Here is a 12,459-nt window from a genome sequence, read left to right on the forward strand (position 1 = left end):
AAAAAAAAAAAAAAAAAAAAAAAAAAAAAAAAAAATCAACTAATTGCATTTTAATAATTTTGATTTAATAAGTGAAATGAAGATATTTTTTTTAATTATATAGAGTATTTAATTACTGTAATAGATTAGGAGCGTTTTTTTCCGGAAAAAAGAAAAAAGGTAAAAAGTTAAAAGAGAATCCCAATTCCCATCCGACGATTAGTTGTATAGCGTATTTTTGCAGCTAACTCACCAATAATAGCAGAGCAGCAGTGTTAAAAGAAGAAGATAAAGAGGCAAAGAGGGCGCCATCGTAGATCAAACGGAGCCATGGATCCAGACTCAGTTGCCAAAGCATTCGTAGATCACTACTACTCCACCTTCGATTCCAATCGGGCCGGCCTTGCTAACCTCTACCAAGAGGCTTCTATGTTAAGTTTCGAAGGCGTCCAGATTCAAGGTGCTCAGAGTATCGTTGCTAAGCTCACCAGTCTCCCCTTCCAGCAGTGCAAGCATCATATCAACACCGTCGATTGTCAGCCCTCTGGTCCTGCCGGCGGTATGCTTGTCTTTGTTAGCGGGAATCTTCAACTCCCCGGAGAACAGCACGCCCTCAAGTTCAGTCAGGTATTTCCCCAATACTTGATTAATTGTTGTAATTGGCGATCTACTTGTGTTAACTATAATTTTCTAAATCGGTTATAGAAGGAAAATGGATGGAATCTAGATTTCCTTTTCCGAACACATTGGTGCTGTGATATTGGTGTACAACAATCCTAAAAGAGGAATCGGACGGTGTCTCCCTCTAAACTTGTCGAACTGCGAATAATCTAACGCCAATTGACTTTCCATTTTGAGGATCTCGTGAGATTCTGATAATTTAGAGATAGGTATGTGATTTACAAATTTTAGGTTTACTGCTGCGGGACTAGTTATGCTAACGTGCTAATAGCGAGATACTCTAGGCTCTATGTAGTATGTCCTAGATTGTAACTTGTAAGTATGTCTCCGGAGTTATAGCTTTGACGGCTGTGGAAGGATAGAGGAAGGTGATCTCTACCTGTTTGGTTGCCATTTAGTTTGTAGTATGACATCAAAGTTGCTTACTAGATTTTAGACTTCAATTGAACAATATATATGAGTGGTATCTGAACTACCTTGATTGATATGCCCGAGAGCCTGCTACAGCCCAAACGTGTGCGGTAATCTTAGGTACTGAGGGTGGAGTAGAAGGGCTTTAACTGTGTGTCATAGTTGAGATTTGCACCTTAGACCTCCAACTTATTATTTTTATGGCTCAACCCATTAATCATCCTTTTGGGAACAGGACATCTGCACACATATGCTATTAAGTGCATTCTGCTCTGCCAAAACTCAATTGTTGCTCATATGTCTAGTTGCTAATTTCTTCCTAGACATTCTCTCCGTTATTGCTTTCTTCATCCGTGTAAAGATGTGCATCTTTGATTTTTTTTTTATCAAGCTGCAATGCTCTACAATGATTTGGCTGTCTTGGCAGGGATGAATTTTCGCATAAAGAACAGTTGAACAATGCAACTTCAAATGCTGTTAATGCTAAGGTTCTCTTGTTAGAGAGAATATAACTTAACCGAAAATACTAACAAATAACAAACTGTGTACACCTGTTAAAATAAATTTAGCTCTCCACATTGCAAATACAACTTACTAGCATATTTGGTCCCCTGAGTATCACCATAAGTATAAGTTGATCCTTTATGAATCAATGCTAAAGCTTGGACCTTTAAATAGCATCAAGTCCAACACTGGATGGAAATCCCATAACTAGTCATGTTACCGACCACTCCATTACAAGGGAAAGGAATATATTCCTTTTCCAGAACCCATTCCCAAATGAAGAGAGCTCTAATGGATCATACTGTTACCCAGACTTTCTGCTTGATGAACTCTTTCATCTGCCTCCTTTTCCAATGGCGTTGCTTTGTAAAACTGAGAAAACCAATTTTGATCTGCCACGAGGATTACTACACAACCAACATAGGCCAGTTTGTTGCTGTAGGCAAGGCTGAATCACTCGGAAACATGAAATTTATCATTGTGAATTTCCTTTTCCGTGCAGTGTTCTCAGTTTGTAATGCCAGAGATAAGTTTTCCTGCTGCTAATATATTCATGTTTTGATCTAAGGAAATTTAGACTTGCAATTGTCAATTGCAACTATAGAAAGAACCAAAATTTCTTATCCAAAGCAAGGATTTTATGTTTCGGTTACTTAGCATAGCTTCTGTTTAGAGTTCTGAAAGGAATTCAAAGTGGCATATATCTCCTTCCAATTTGTAGTCATTTGATTGGCAACGAGTTGGCTATCCCAACTTTAACATCACATTCTTGATGTGATAAGTGTTCAAGTTTATTGTATTCAAAGGGGCCAGTGCATTAGCAGTGATACATGAAAAACCAGCACAGGGGTACCAAATAATTCCTTAGATTTTTGCCCTGATGGCTTCCTTCTTTACTGTTTGTCTTCAATAAAAGTTGTAGTGACCCTTACCATGAAAAGCAACTTCTTTTTACAACACATAACTCTAATAGAAATTTAAGTTTGTTCCGTTATGCCAGAGACTAAATGCTTAGCCACAAATCTTCCATGTGATAGTCTGACACTTGATAAAAGAAGTAGTGATAGTCTGATAGTTGTCATAACATTTCTTCTTGCTAATATGTTTAGAGTGAGCATTGTTTTACTGCAAAGTATCCTGCAGATGGGCTTTAGTAGAATTGAGTTGCTTCTGGCATTGGTATAGAGTATAGACTATTGGTTAGTTATTTGAAGTGTAATGGCTGTTATGATGACTGTCGGTGAAATTTATTGGATAATGTGTAAGTAATATCACATGTATATGGTCACCCATGTCCCAGGGAAAAAAGGCAGTGAGTAGCATTTCAGAACTTTTGGAATAAGTGAACAATAAACTTCCAAAGGCAATTGTTATACTTAAGTTCTTTGTGTGTAGCTGACTAAAGGAAGAAGAAAACAATAATTTTCTAATCCCATTTTCTTACTCAAAATATTTGTTTTTGGTCATGCATTTTGTGGGAGGGTGTTTTTCGTTTGGTGGACTTCAAAAAGGATTTTGGTTTTATCAAATGTGTTTCTTTATTATCTGTATCCTTATAGATTGTTTAGAAAAGTTTAATAGCATAAGTTTTAGAATGTCTTCATTTTGATTTCCCTGTATAATAGTACAGCCCATGTCTTGTACTCCCTCCGTCCCCTTTTACTTATCCACTAATACTAAAAATAATTTACCATTATATACCTGTTTTAACCTTATTACTAAGAATTATTCATTTCCCAATGCATTTCTCGAAACATTAAATTTATTATATTCAAAGGGTGATATAGTAAACTCATCATTCTATTAATTAATAATCTGTAAGAGGGAGTATTGTCTAGCTTTGACTTAATTATTTTTTGATAAAGTTGTATTTGATTGAATCATGTATTCTTTAGCAGATTGCTGCCTTACTTTGTTTTCTGAAGCCTTGCCTGATTATTTTCCTCCCTTGTTGTCGTATAACAGAGGCCTATTATTATAAGAAACAACATCCATTTTTGAATGGTGGGTGGTCTTTGGCCTCATCCTTAAAACACATTATGCAGACAGATTATGTGATGTTGTCCTATACAAATTCAAAGATAAGATTGCATGATACTCTGTTTTCATTTTCTTTTCATTTCTCCTGCTTTTTATTTGCCTTGCATTGTTTCCCTATTATCCAGACACAACATTGAAAAACTTCTGTTTTTGACGATTCAGAAAAAATAAAGAAGTGACAAGTTTTTGTGAGTTGCTTTTAGTTTGGGCAATTGAGCCCTCAGTTTCTTTTTTCTGGAATTGTGTTTCTGATAATAGCTTTGCTGCATTGTCTGTGGATATGCGGAGAAACTGCAGATACTAAAGCCTTCTATTGAATTTGACCTTTATAGTAAATTCTATGCTATGTTAGATGCTTTATAACAGTGTTTGATAAGTAGCCTGTTTCAGAACTTGTTCACACTCAAATTTCTAGGTTCTTACTCTTTGTTTGGATTGCAGATGTTTCATTTGATGCCAACACCCCAAGGGAGTTTCTATGTATTGAATGACATATTCCGGTTGAACTATGCATGAAGAAGGGTACTGGGTTGAATTGTCTTTTGTTCGTGTTTTCTTTGATTGAACAAATTGACTGAATATATTCTAAGAGTTTGAAAAGCATTGTTTCAAAAGACTGGTTTGCTGGTTGTGGCTTGATTAGTGATCAATGGATTTAACTTTATTAAAAAGCTAATGATATCTTCCTTGTTGCGAGATATTATATGCTTTAAATGTTGCTGCTTCTAAGTCTCACTTTATCTCTGTCTGAACTCTATGATGGATGTTCTTATCATTTTCTCTTTGTTTGAATTGCCGCCTTTAATAGTTTAACCTGATGACAAGTTTTGGGTAATTGAGAGAAAGTTTGTACTGGGAGAGGTTTCTTACCAACAATTTTGGGGTAAAGAGTGGAGATGTGTTTTTTATAAAAAATTATACCAGTAGGAAGATTGAAATGGATATGTTTAGTTTTGAAAAGTTATGGCACAAACAATTCGTGTTGATTCTCGTGGCAAAGTTTCTTCCAACTCAATTACATATTTCTATTTGCTATTTTGTTTCAGGAAAGGTGTAACCTTTCGTTTCTTCATCATTTGGCCAATTTCTTGTAAAAACAGAAAAAAGTTAGAATAACATTGTGTAAAAGCAAAGAATTTATTTTAATGCATGTTTGTGGGGAGAATCAGAATGTTGATCTCGAAAGCAACCTACTTCGTGGTTCTGAACATCAAAATCAAAAGCAGCAGCCCCACTAATAGACACAAGGTTGTGGTCTAAGCAAAGGATAACTTGTGAAATCCGAAAACCTTCACTTAGTAACCTTGTGTATAAATTCCACCAGGGTATCCACCCAAAGCAAACTAGAAAATCTTTGAGTTTCTTGGGAATTCAATAGCCCCATTACTATACTTTTTCTAAGTGTTGTACCAACGATCAAATCCAAAAGGGGATTAGGATACTATAGCGTTTAGTGAGAGGAAAATGTCTGATTGGGGTCCAGTGTTTGTGGCTGTGGTGCTGTTCGTCCTGTTAACGCCGGGTCTGCTGGTTCAGGTGCCGGGTCGCAGCCGATTTGTTGAGTTTAGCAACTTTCAGACGAGTGGAGTGTCGATATTGGTTCACTCACTTGTCTATTTCGCCCTCATTTGCATCTTCTTATTAGCCATTGGGGTTCATATGTACACGGGTTAAACTCTTTACTGGAATCATAGTGTGATTGATCATCATGCTCCACCATTGTTTTGCTACTATTTGTGTTGCGTCAGAATTGGTTGTCTTTTATTTATTTTTTTGCTTTTGCTTCTTTCTCTCTTTTTTACCATTCAAATTTGACGTGATGTATCATGTGTTGGGAAAGCTCTAGTTATCAATAAATGATCTTTTTGAAGAGTAATTTAAGTAGTCTTTCTTGTACTCCTGATTTCAACAAGCGGAACACACCATGTGATGTTGATTGTTGCGTGGGGCCATAGTGGCAATTCATGCTTGTTGAATTGCATAATTTTAAAAAATCAGGAATCATTTTTCACTTAGCAAAAACGGATATGCTCAAATTCAATTATTTGCGGATGTTTGGATTTTCACCCAAAATAAAGTGATTTAGCAATATGCAATTTATTAGGGGACTGACCCTTTATTAAGTGGGAAAATTCTAGCTTGTTGAACTATTAAATTCAATAATAATATTAAAAAGTCACCAATAATTGAGTCAATTCATCCACTGAATTAAAAAGAGAAGAAAAAAATCATAGCTGAGAGGATGGAAACCTGTAAGTGAAATGAATCGAAAGGAAACAAAAATGAAATGATCAATCAAACCGGTGAGTGATATAAATTAAAGTAATGAACTGAACTGGGAATACAAAAGTAAATGTTGGAAAAGGAGGTCACTCAGAGTAGCAAAGGATGAATTAAGCATAGAGATGTATATTGAGAATGACAAGGAAAAGCATAAGAAACAAACCAAAGAAGAGAGTGTGAAGCAACATAGAAACGATACTGGTCTTCATATTCATGAAATCGACAGGCCTATGTTTTCCTGGCATTTGAAATATTAGTCCTGGACATAAAAATCCAAATAGCGCTGTTGCTATGATCGGAGCTGCCCAATCCTTCATCTTCTTTATGTTGGCTGTTTTGATTTGTGAGATCAACCCTTAAAATTAAATACTACACAACAAGTTCAAGGAAAAGTAGCTTTAATAATGGGCGTGGAAGTAGAAAATGATATTCAGAATCCCATTCCCCCGACAACTTTTACTGTATTTTCTTATTACTACTACTACTAGTGGTGTGTTAGTTGGGGTTGGATAAGCCCAATAATGTCCTTTTATTCACTTAATACGGAGTATCATATTTTACTCACTTCTTTTTAACCTTTGTTTGCCTTTGCACTTTCGGCTGTTAACAGCTCACATATATAATGTTTAAATTTGTTTCTTCTACTTTCTTTTCAGTTGTCATATGAATATTTAAGGAAAAAACATAATGATATATTTTAAATATCTTTAATTTAAGGCCATAAAAATTAAAGTCTTCTTTACTTTTTAACTTCGTATCAAATCAAAATCGGACAAAACAAAGAGAGTAGTAAATGAAATTTGATTAGACAACACCTTGAATTCATCGCTGTAAAAAGTAGAGAAATTAAAGGAAGAGGTGAAAGTGAAAAAAGCAGATAAAGGAAAAGGGTGATGTATTCACATTATCTGACCACCTCATGGGAAATTAAATCTTCCCATACCGTATTGTGATTTGTGGCATCATGTCTCTTGACTCTTTTACTAGGAACAAGTAAAAGTGTCAAAGAGAAACGAAAATAAGTACAAGTGTATATTAGTCTCTTAAAAAAGGCTAATAAACATCTTAACTAAAATTAGGGGATCATTAAACAGGATTTTGGGGGCATCTATGCAACTAGAAAAAAGGCAGAGTTATCAACTTACCAAAATTTTAGGACACAATAGTAAATTTGGCATTCTTTTGTTTCATAGTAGTACTTTTAAACAAGAAGGAAAATAGAAAAATCCACATTTGTGTAAAACTTTAATCAACTCGATGGAAATTGTTTCTTAACAAATTTAAAATATTTAAATCAATTTGGTGGAGGTTATTCACTATTCAAAAATAATTTATCATCCAACCTCTCCAACCTTTATCAAATAGTACTAGAAACAAATTAAAAACAATATTTAAATCAACTTGGTTCCTATTCAAAAGTATTCTGTCATCCAGTCCTCTCATGTTATTTCTTCACCTTTAATAGTAACTTTTATAAAAACTTTATATCCCACTTTTAAAGGTTTTTCTTGGACCTCTGATTTAAATTTCAGCAGAATATGTTCTTCTGCCACAATGTGCTTGAGCAAAAGCCTTTTTTTTTCTACATAAAGTTGAAGGGGTATGTTATTCATCATCAACTTATAATACAAAATGGGGTAAAATTAAATTTACTGTTTTTCAATATTTTACCCTCCTCCATTTACTTCCTCCCAAATATGTTTAGCAGCTAGGATAGAAAGAAAGAAAGTGAAAAGAAAATTGTGTCTTCCCTTTTTGGGCCTTTTGAGTAGATAATAACCTACCGTTTATTAAGATTAAATAATAATAATTGATATGAAAATACATAATAATTAAGTGATAAGACTTTATTACGTAAAGAATTCATATTTTTCCACCATTTTAATTCATATGAATTGATTTATCTAGAATTTTGAAATTTCAGGCTTTAAAAGTATCATAAACCTTATTCAATAAAAATAATTTTTAAATAAATAGCATTTGTGATTTGAATTTGGAACCTTGAATTTTGAATTTCTAAATCACTATCCACGTGTTCAATATCTACATATCCAATGCATCTTTTTCCTTCGAATAATTTATTTTTCAATTATGCCTTGACCCAGAAAAAATTGTCCCCTCCTTATTTCTAATTTCTTTCCTCTACTTTTTAAAGATTTTTCTCTCTTTCTTTATCTTCTTGCGAGGCATAATTAACCTCAAGAAATTGCCTACAGTAAATTACTCGTTTAGCATTTCTAGGCTATAATAGTTTAGTTTTCTTATTTTATTTAAAAATATATAATGACTTAGAATTTTAAGAAGAGTTAATTTAATTCTTTCAAAATTATTTTTTATTTACATAACTAAGAATCAATAATTAGATTTAAAAAAAATTAAAATAAGCTAGTATTGTATTATGAATGAGTAATTTTTCAATGCAAAATTAAGCATTTTTACTAGTTATTTTTAACAATTAATCTTTTTCCATATTTTATTTCTTAGGCTTAAATATAATTTTTAATTTTTTTTTTCATGAAGAGAATATAGTATTTTTTTATACATTAATAAATGGCTTTATGTCTTGTGCTCACAAGTAGATCCAAAAATTCCTAGTGAGTAGTGTCCTTGTCCTACGTATACTAATGTTAAGTAGCGACTAAACTCGACGTTTCCTCCATTCTCCAAAAGCTACAGCTACACCTACACCTATTTTGTTTCTAACCCCTTTCTTCCACTACTGAAATAAATAGCTCTCTGTTAATGGCGGACTGGGGACCAGTGCTCATCGGAGTAGTACTCTTCATACTGCTGCAACCTGGACTTCTATTTCAGATACCGGGTAATAACCGTACTCTCGAATTTGGGAGCATGAAGACTAATGGAAAGGCGATTGCTGTTCATACTCTTATTTTCTTTACACTCTATGCTATTCTCATTCTCGCTGTTCATGTTCATATCTATACTGGATGATCCTGTAGTAACACTACTCCAGATCTTCTCCTCCTTTTATGCTACTACCATTTTCACTAATCCAACTTGTAAGCCCTATTTTCTCGCTGAACTTAAGATCTGTTTCTTTGTAATTTTGTTTTCAAGCGGAAATATCAGAATTGCTCGCGTTTATTATAGTTATTATGCCCTATTTAATTTGCCTGATGTTTCTCTTGCTTATTCAAATGGGTTTGTGTGTCTGAATTTGGCATCTCTTTTAACTATATTCCGGCCACTCGAAATCTTAAGAAAACAGAGGCGGTGTGATTGAGACAGTAAGCTGCAGTAGAGTAGGAGCAAATTGTATAGAATTGACGGCTAGTTTAATTAGTTAGCTGGTTGAAAGGACTTACGCTTTGCACCTGAAGGAGATTCTCCAGTTGGGTACAGTGCAAAGCCTTCCATTTCGGCAGGTTGAGCGCCATAAAGGACTTAAATCTCTTTCTTGAACTTGAAAGAGCTCGAACGAAGTGAGAGGGTGGATGTAATTCAGCTTGAATTTCATCTATATTAAATCTCTTAATATCGGAATAACTTATATAGTCATGATTCAATTCAGGTCCATCTTGATTGATTTCTCATTTTTCGGATCTGAGATTGAATGCCATAACTCTTATTTGTATTTTACTTTTTATTGGTGCTGTTGGGAAATCTGTAAGCTGTAGTAGAGTTGGAGTATAATGATTCTATAACATAATGATTCGTATATAGTTGACGCCTAGTTTAATTACATAACAACGGAAAATGACTAGTGATCTCATTTCTGAGTTCAACTCCCTTCACCATCAACCGGTAGGTTAAGGTTCAAGTCAAGCGGAAGGGTAATGGTAACCCTATTGATCCTCTTGGTGGGGGTGGGAAAAAACAATTAGCTATAGACTGCTTCAGTGTAAACTCATTTGCAGCCTCTAACCAGAGTAGTATTTGGATTTCTTGGTAGCAATTTAAAACGGATTCTATAGTGAAATATGCAGGACTCAGTTTTCGTGCTCGATTTCTTGGACCAGAGATATATGTCATTATACCCGTATGAATGATTGATGGACTAGGGACTATTTCCGTATTTGTTCAAGTTCCAATTTACTCCTAACTTAAGTTTTTTATCCTCCAGCTCGTATTTTGGTGCTTAAATTTATGATCGTTGAGATCTGCAACCCATTGCTTGCGCCTTGAGAACAGAATGATTCTGTCTTTTCTTCTATTAGATGTACTACAATCTTAAGTAAAGCAGATATGCAGGATGTTGCATTTTGTCTAAAATATATATATCATGTTCGGTGTAATAAAATAGGTAAAGGAAAAAAAAGAGAGATTCTGAATTATGAACCATCATGTACTGAGAATGATGAAGTGGTCCAAAAACTTGTTCCTTTCATTTGATACACATTTTGATATAGAAGGCACAACACTTTGTCAGAGTGTTTCAGAAGATCAAACAAGTTCAAAAGGAAAGAAACATAGAGAAAAAGTTGGTAAAACAAGAATTCCCTCTTCTGCAAAAGCTTTCCAAGAAGAGATGAAAATTTGGCTGGAGCAGCAGAGGCCACGAAGAAAACTCAAATGCTGCCTTTATTGCTAGTAGTATCAACCGGATCGTATGTGAACACCAATAGCAACTATCAAGATTGTATATATACAGAAGAATAAGATGGCATGAACTAGGATGGAAATCCCACTTGTGTACATGTTCCCGAACTCAATCACCCGAGTCCTTGCTGGTAGCTGGAATAGCAATCCTGGTGACAGTAAGATGAACATCGCCACTGCAACCACCACTGGCCCCCAATCTGCCACCATATTTATTTCAAGTATCGTGTCTTTCTCGCTCTCTCTCTCAAAGAATTTAATTAGGTACTCAAATGTAAGTTTCTCTCTGTTGAATTTAGTTGTGGTGTTTGGAAAATTGTAGCAGCAGATATAATGGAAATGTAAGTGATTTTGCTTAGTGAAGAAGGAGAAGGGGATATACTAAACTTGAGGGTTAAAAGCAAGCATTTGTGTTTTAAAGGGGAAGAAAGGTATGAATTGTGTTAGTGGGATTTTTTGCTTTATGGAATTAGACAGAAAACACCTACTTTGTGTTTAAGTTTCCGATTATTGAAGAACGCGCAAGCCTTTCTTTTTGCCTTTGCTTTTCAAATTTTATCACATAAAATTCATCAAGGTGGGGAGACTTTAAAAAAGAAAGGTGGTGCTGGTGCACGTGGAAAGCAGAGAAAATGCCAAAACTTTGTGCGTTTACATTAATGCAAAATGCTTTAATTTAGCTTATTTATATTTGAAGGATGATATCTGATTAGATTACAGTTAATACCTCAGCTGCTAATCAGTCAAACTTAGGAATGTTTAATTTGTATCTTTGTCCATGACAGATGAAAAGAACTAGGAGGAGGTGCCCACTGTGGATTTGCCTTTGTTTAAACCGCGTTGAGCAAAGATGCCACATCGTCTCATGAGTCATGGTCTTACAAACAGGGAGCTTGCCCTTCTAAAGAAAATGCATCTTCACAACTGTTTCAACTTTTATGCGCATTGTAATTTCTCACATGTCAAGTTAACTTACCGGTAATAACAAATAGTAGTAATTGTTTAAAATTACATAAGACAAACATGATTAGATAACTTGAAAAATAGAGTCCTCTAGATTTTGACGCGTGCTGCCGCTTGGTTTTGTTGATGGAGTTTTGCTACGCAAGTGGAAGGAATGTAATAGGAGAAGTAGGTGTTATCAGATATTGGGTCGATGAAGTGAATGGGCTCTTATAGTTTGTTTCTGCTATTCCATGTGCAGATAGGCCCGTCCATCTAAAACTGAAAACAGAGTAGTAATTCATATTATATAGGTCTTAGAATGGCGAAAGCCCACAAAGGAGACTGCCGTGCCGTCCAGGAGAAGAGTTGAGAAGGTTGTCAATTGTTTGCTCCGTGGAGGGCAATCGTGTCATTGCTGTTCGCTATCAGCTGATAATACAAATACTTTATTTGTCTGACGGTGCCATGATTATGATATCTCTTTGTCTAGTTTCGCTTGTCCAAAATTTACTCAAATAGATAAAGCCAAGCCACGCCACGGATCTACAAGTTTCATGTCTATTAACTCTTCCAAAATTATTCATTCATCTTTTTCCCACTAATCTCCACGAGTAATAGAGATGGCTGATTGGGGACCAGTTGTAATAGCGGTTGTTCTGTTTGTGCTATTGAGCCCTGGGCTTCTGTTTCAACTCCCAGGAAATAACCGGGTAGTACAATTTGCTAACTTTCAGACAAGTGGACTCTCTATTTTCATACATACCATTCTCTTCTTTGGCCTCATTACCATCTTCCTTATTGCCATTGGTGTCCATATTTACACCGGCTAGCTAGCTAACCATCAGCGTTTGTGATCCACTACTTTCAATTTTAAGTGCTCTGTTTTTCTCTGATCGATTTAATTTACAGCTTCTAGTTCAAATTCTGTATTCATTTATATGGTTGGTGGTGTACCAGAATAGTACTCTTTAATATTACTAAATCAGTTTGTGTTTGATTTTGTCGACTATTGCAATTCATATGTTGTTTGACTTGACTGTTTTTCAAAAACATATA

General features: G+C 34.9%; 5 protein-coding genes across 5 annotated transcripts; 3 read left to right on the forward strand and 2 right to left on the reverse strand.

Annotated features, from left to right (window-relative positions):
• The first annotated feature begins 184 nt into the window (after positions 1-184).
• Positions 185-4,329, forward strand: LOC102578813 (nuclear transport factor 2). Its single transcript, XM_006338641.2, has 2 exons — positions 185-606; positions 4,057-4,329. The coding sequence occupies exons 1-2, from the start codon at positions 310-312 to the stop codon at positions 4,129-4,131; spliced, it is 372 nt and encodes a 123-aa protein (XP_006338703.1). The 5' UTR covers positions 185-309; the 3' UTR covers positions 4,132-4,329.
• A 105-nt stretch (positions 4,330-4,434) lies between these two features.
• Positions 4,435-9,008, forward strand: LOC102579469 (uncharacterized). Its single transcript, XM_006338643.2, has 3 exons — positions 4,435-5,284; positions 8,288-8,291; positions 8,631-9,008. The coding sequence occupies exons 1-3, from the start codon at positions 5,080-5,082 to the stop codon at positions 8,848-8,850; spliced, it is 429 nt and encodes a 142-aa protein (XP_006338705.1). The 5' UTR covers positions 4,435-5,079; the 3' UTR covers positions 8,851-9,008.
• On the reverse strand, positions 5,899-6,397 carry LOC102579145 (uncharacterized). Its single transcript, XM_006338642.2, has one exon. The coding sequence runs from the start codon at positions 6,213-6,215 to the stop codon at positions 6,009-6,011; it is 207 nt and encodes a 68-aa protein (XP_006338704.1). The 5' UTR covers positions 6,216-6,397; the 3' UTR covers positions 5,899-6,008.
• A 1,182-nt stretch (positions 9,009-10,190) lies between the features above and the next one.
• LOC102579792 (uncharacterized) lies at positions 10,191-10,863 on the reverse strand. The gene has a single exon (XM_006338644.2). It carries the CDS (start codon positions 10,666-10,668, stop codon positions 10,456-10,458), a length of 213 nt encoding a protein of 70 aa, XP_006338706.1. The 5' UTR covers positions 10,669-10,863; the 3' UTR covers positions 10,191-10,455.
• Positions 10,864-11,183: 320 nt separating this feature from the next.
• On the forward strand, positions 11,184-12,400 carry LOC102580109 (uncharacterized). The gene has a single exon (XM_006338645.2). The coding sequence runs from the start codon at positions 12,024-12,026 to the stop codon at positions 12,231-12,233; it is 210 nt and encodes a 69-aa protein (XP_006338707.1). The 5' UTR covers positions 11,184-12,023; the 3' UTR covers positions 12,234-12,400.
• Positions 12,401-12,459: the final 59 nt, after the last annotated feature.

This window comes from Solanum tuberosum, unplaced genomic scaffold (assembly GCF_000226075.1).
Source record: "Solanum tuberosum cultivar DM 1-3 516 R44 unplaced genomic scaffold, SolTub_3.0 scf00004, whole genome shotgun sequence".
In the NCBI taxonomy this organism is placed as follows: domain Eukaryota; kingdom Viridiplantae; phylum Streptophyta; class Magnoliopsida; order Solanales; family Solanaceae; genus Solanum; species Solanum tuberosum.

What these genes read in the sequence shown, in the direction of transcription:
- LOC102579469 (XM_006338643.2), top strand. Translation starts at nt 5,080, where the DNA reads ATGTCTGATTGGGGTCCAGTGTTTGTGGCTGTGGTGCTGTTCGTCCTG.
- LOC102579145 (XM_006338642.2), bottom strand. Translation starts at nt 6,215, where the DNA reads ATGAAGGATTGGGCAGCTCCGATCATAGCAACAGCGCTATTTGGATTT.
- LOC102579792 (XM_006338644.2), bottom strand. Translation starts at nt 10,668, where the DNA reads ATGGTGGCAGATTGGGGGCCAGTGGTGGTTGCAGTGGCGATGTTCATC.
- LOC102578813 (XM_006338641.2), top strand. Translation starts at nt 310, where the DNA reads ATGGATCCAGACTCAGTTGCCAAAGCATTCGTAGATCACTACTACTCC. An exon ending in ACGCCCTCAAGTTCAGTCAG is followed by an intron (nt 607 to 4,056) that starts GTATTTCCCCAA and finishes TTTGGATTGCAG; the next exon opens with ATGTTTCATTTGATGCCAAC.
- LOC102580109 (XM_006338645.2), top strand. Translation starts at nt 12,024, where the DNA reads ATGGCTGATTGGGGACCAGTTGTAATAGCGGTTGTTCTGTTTGTGCTA.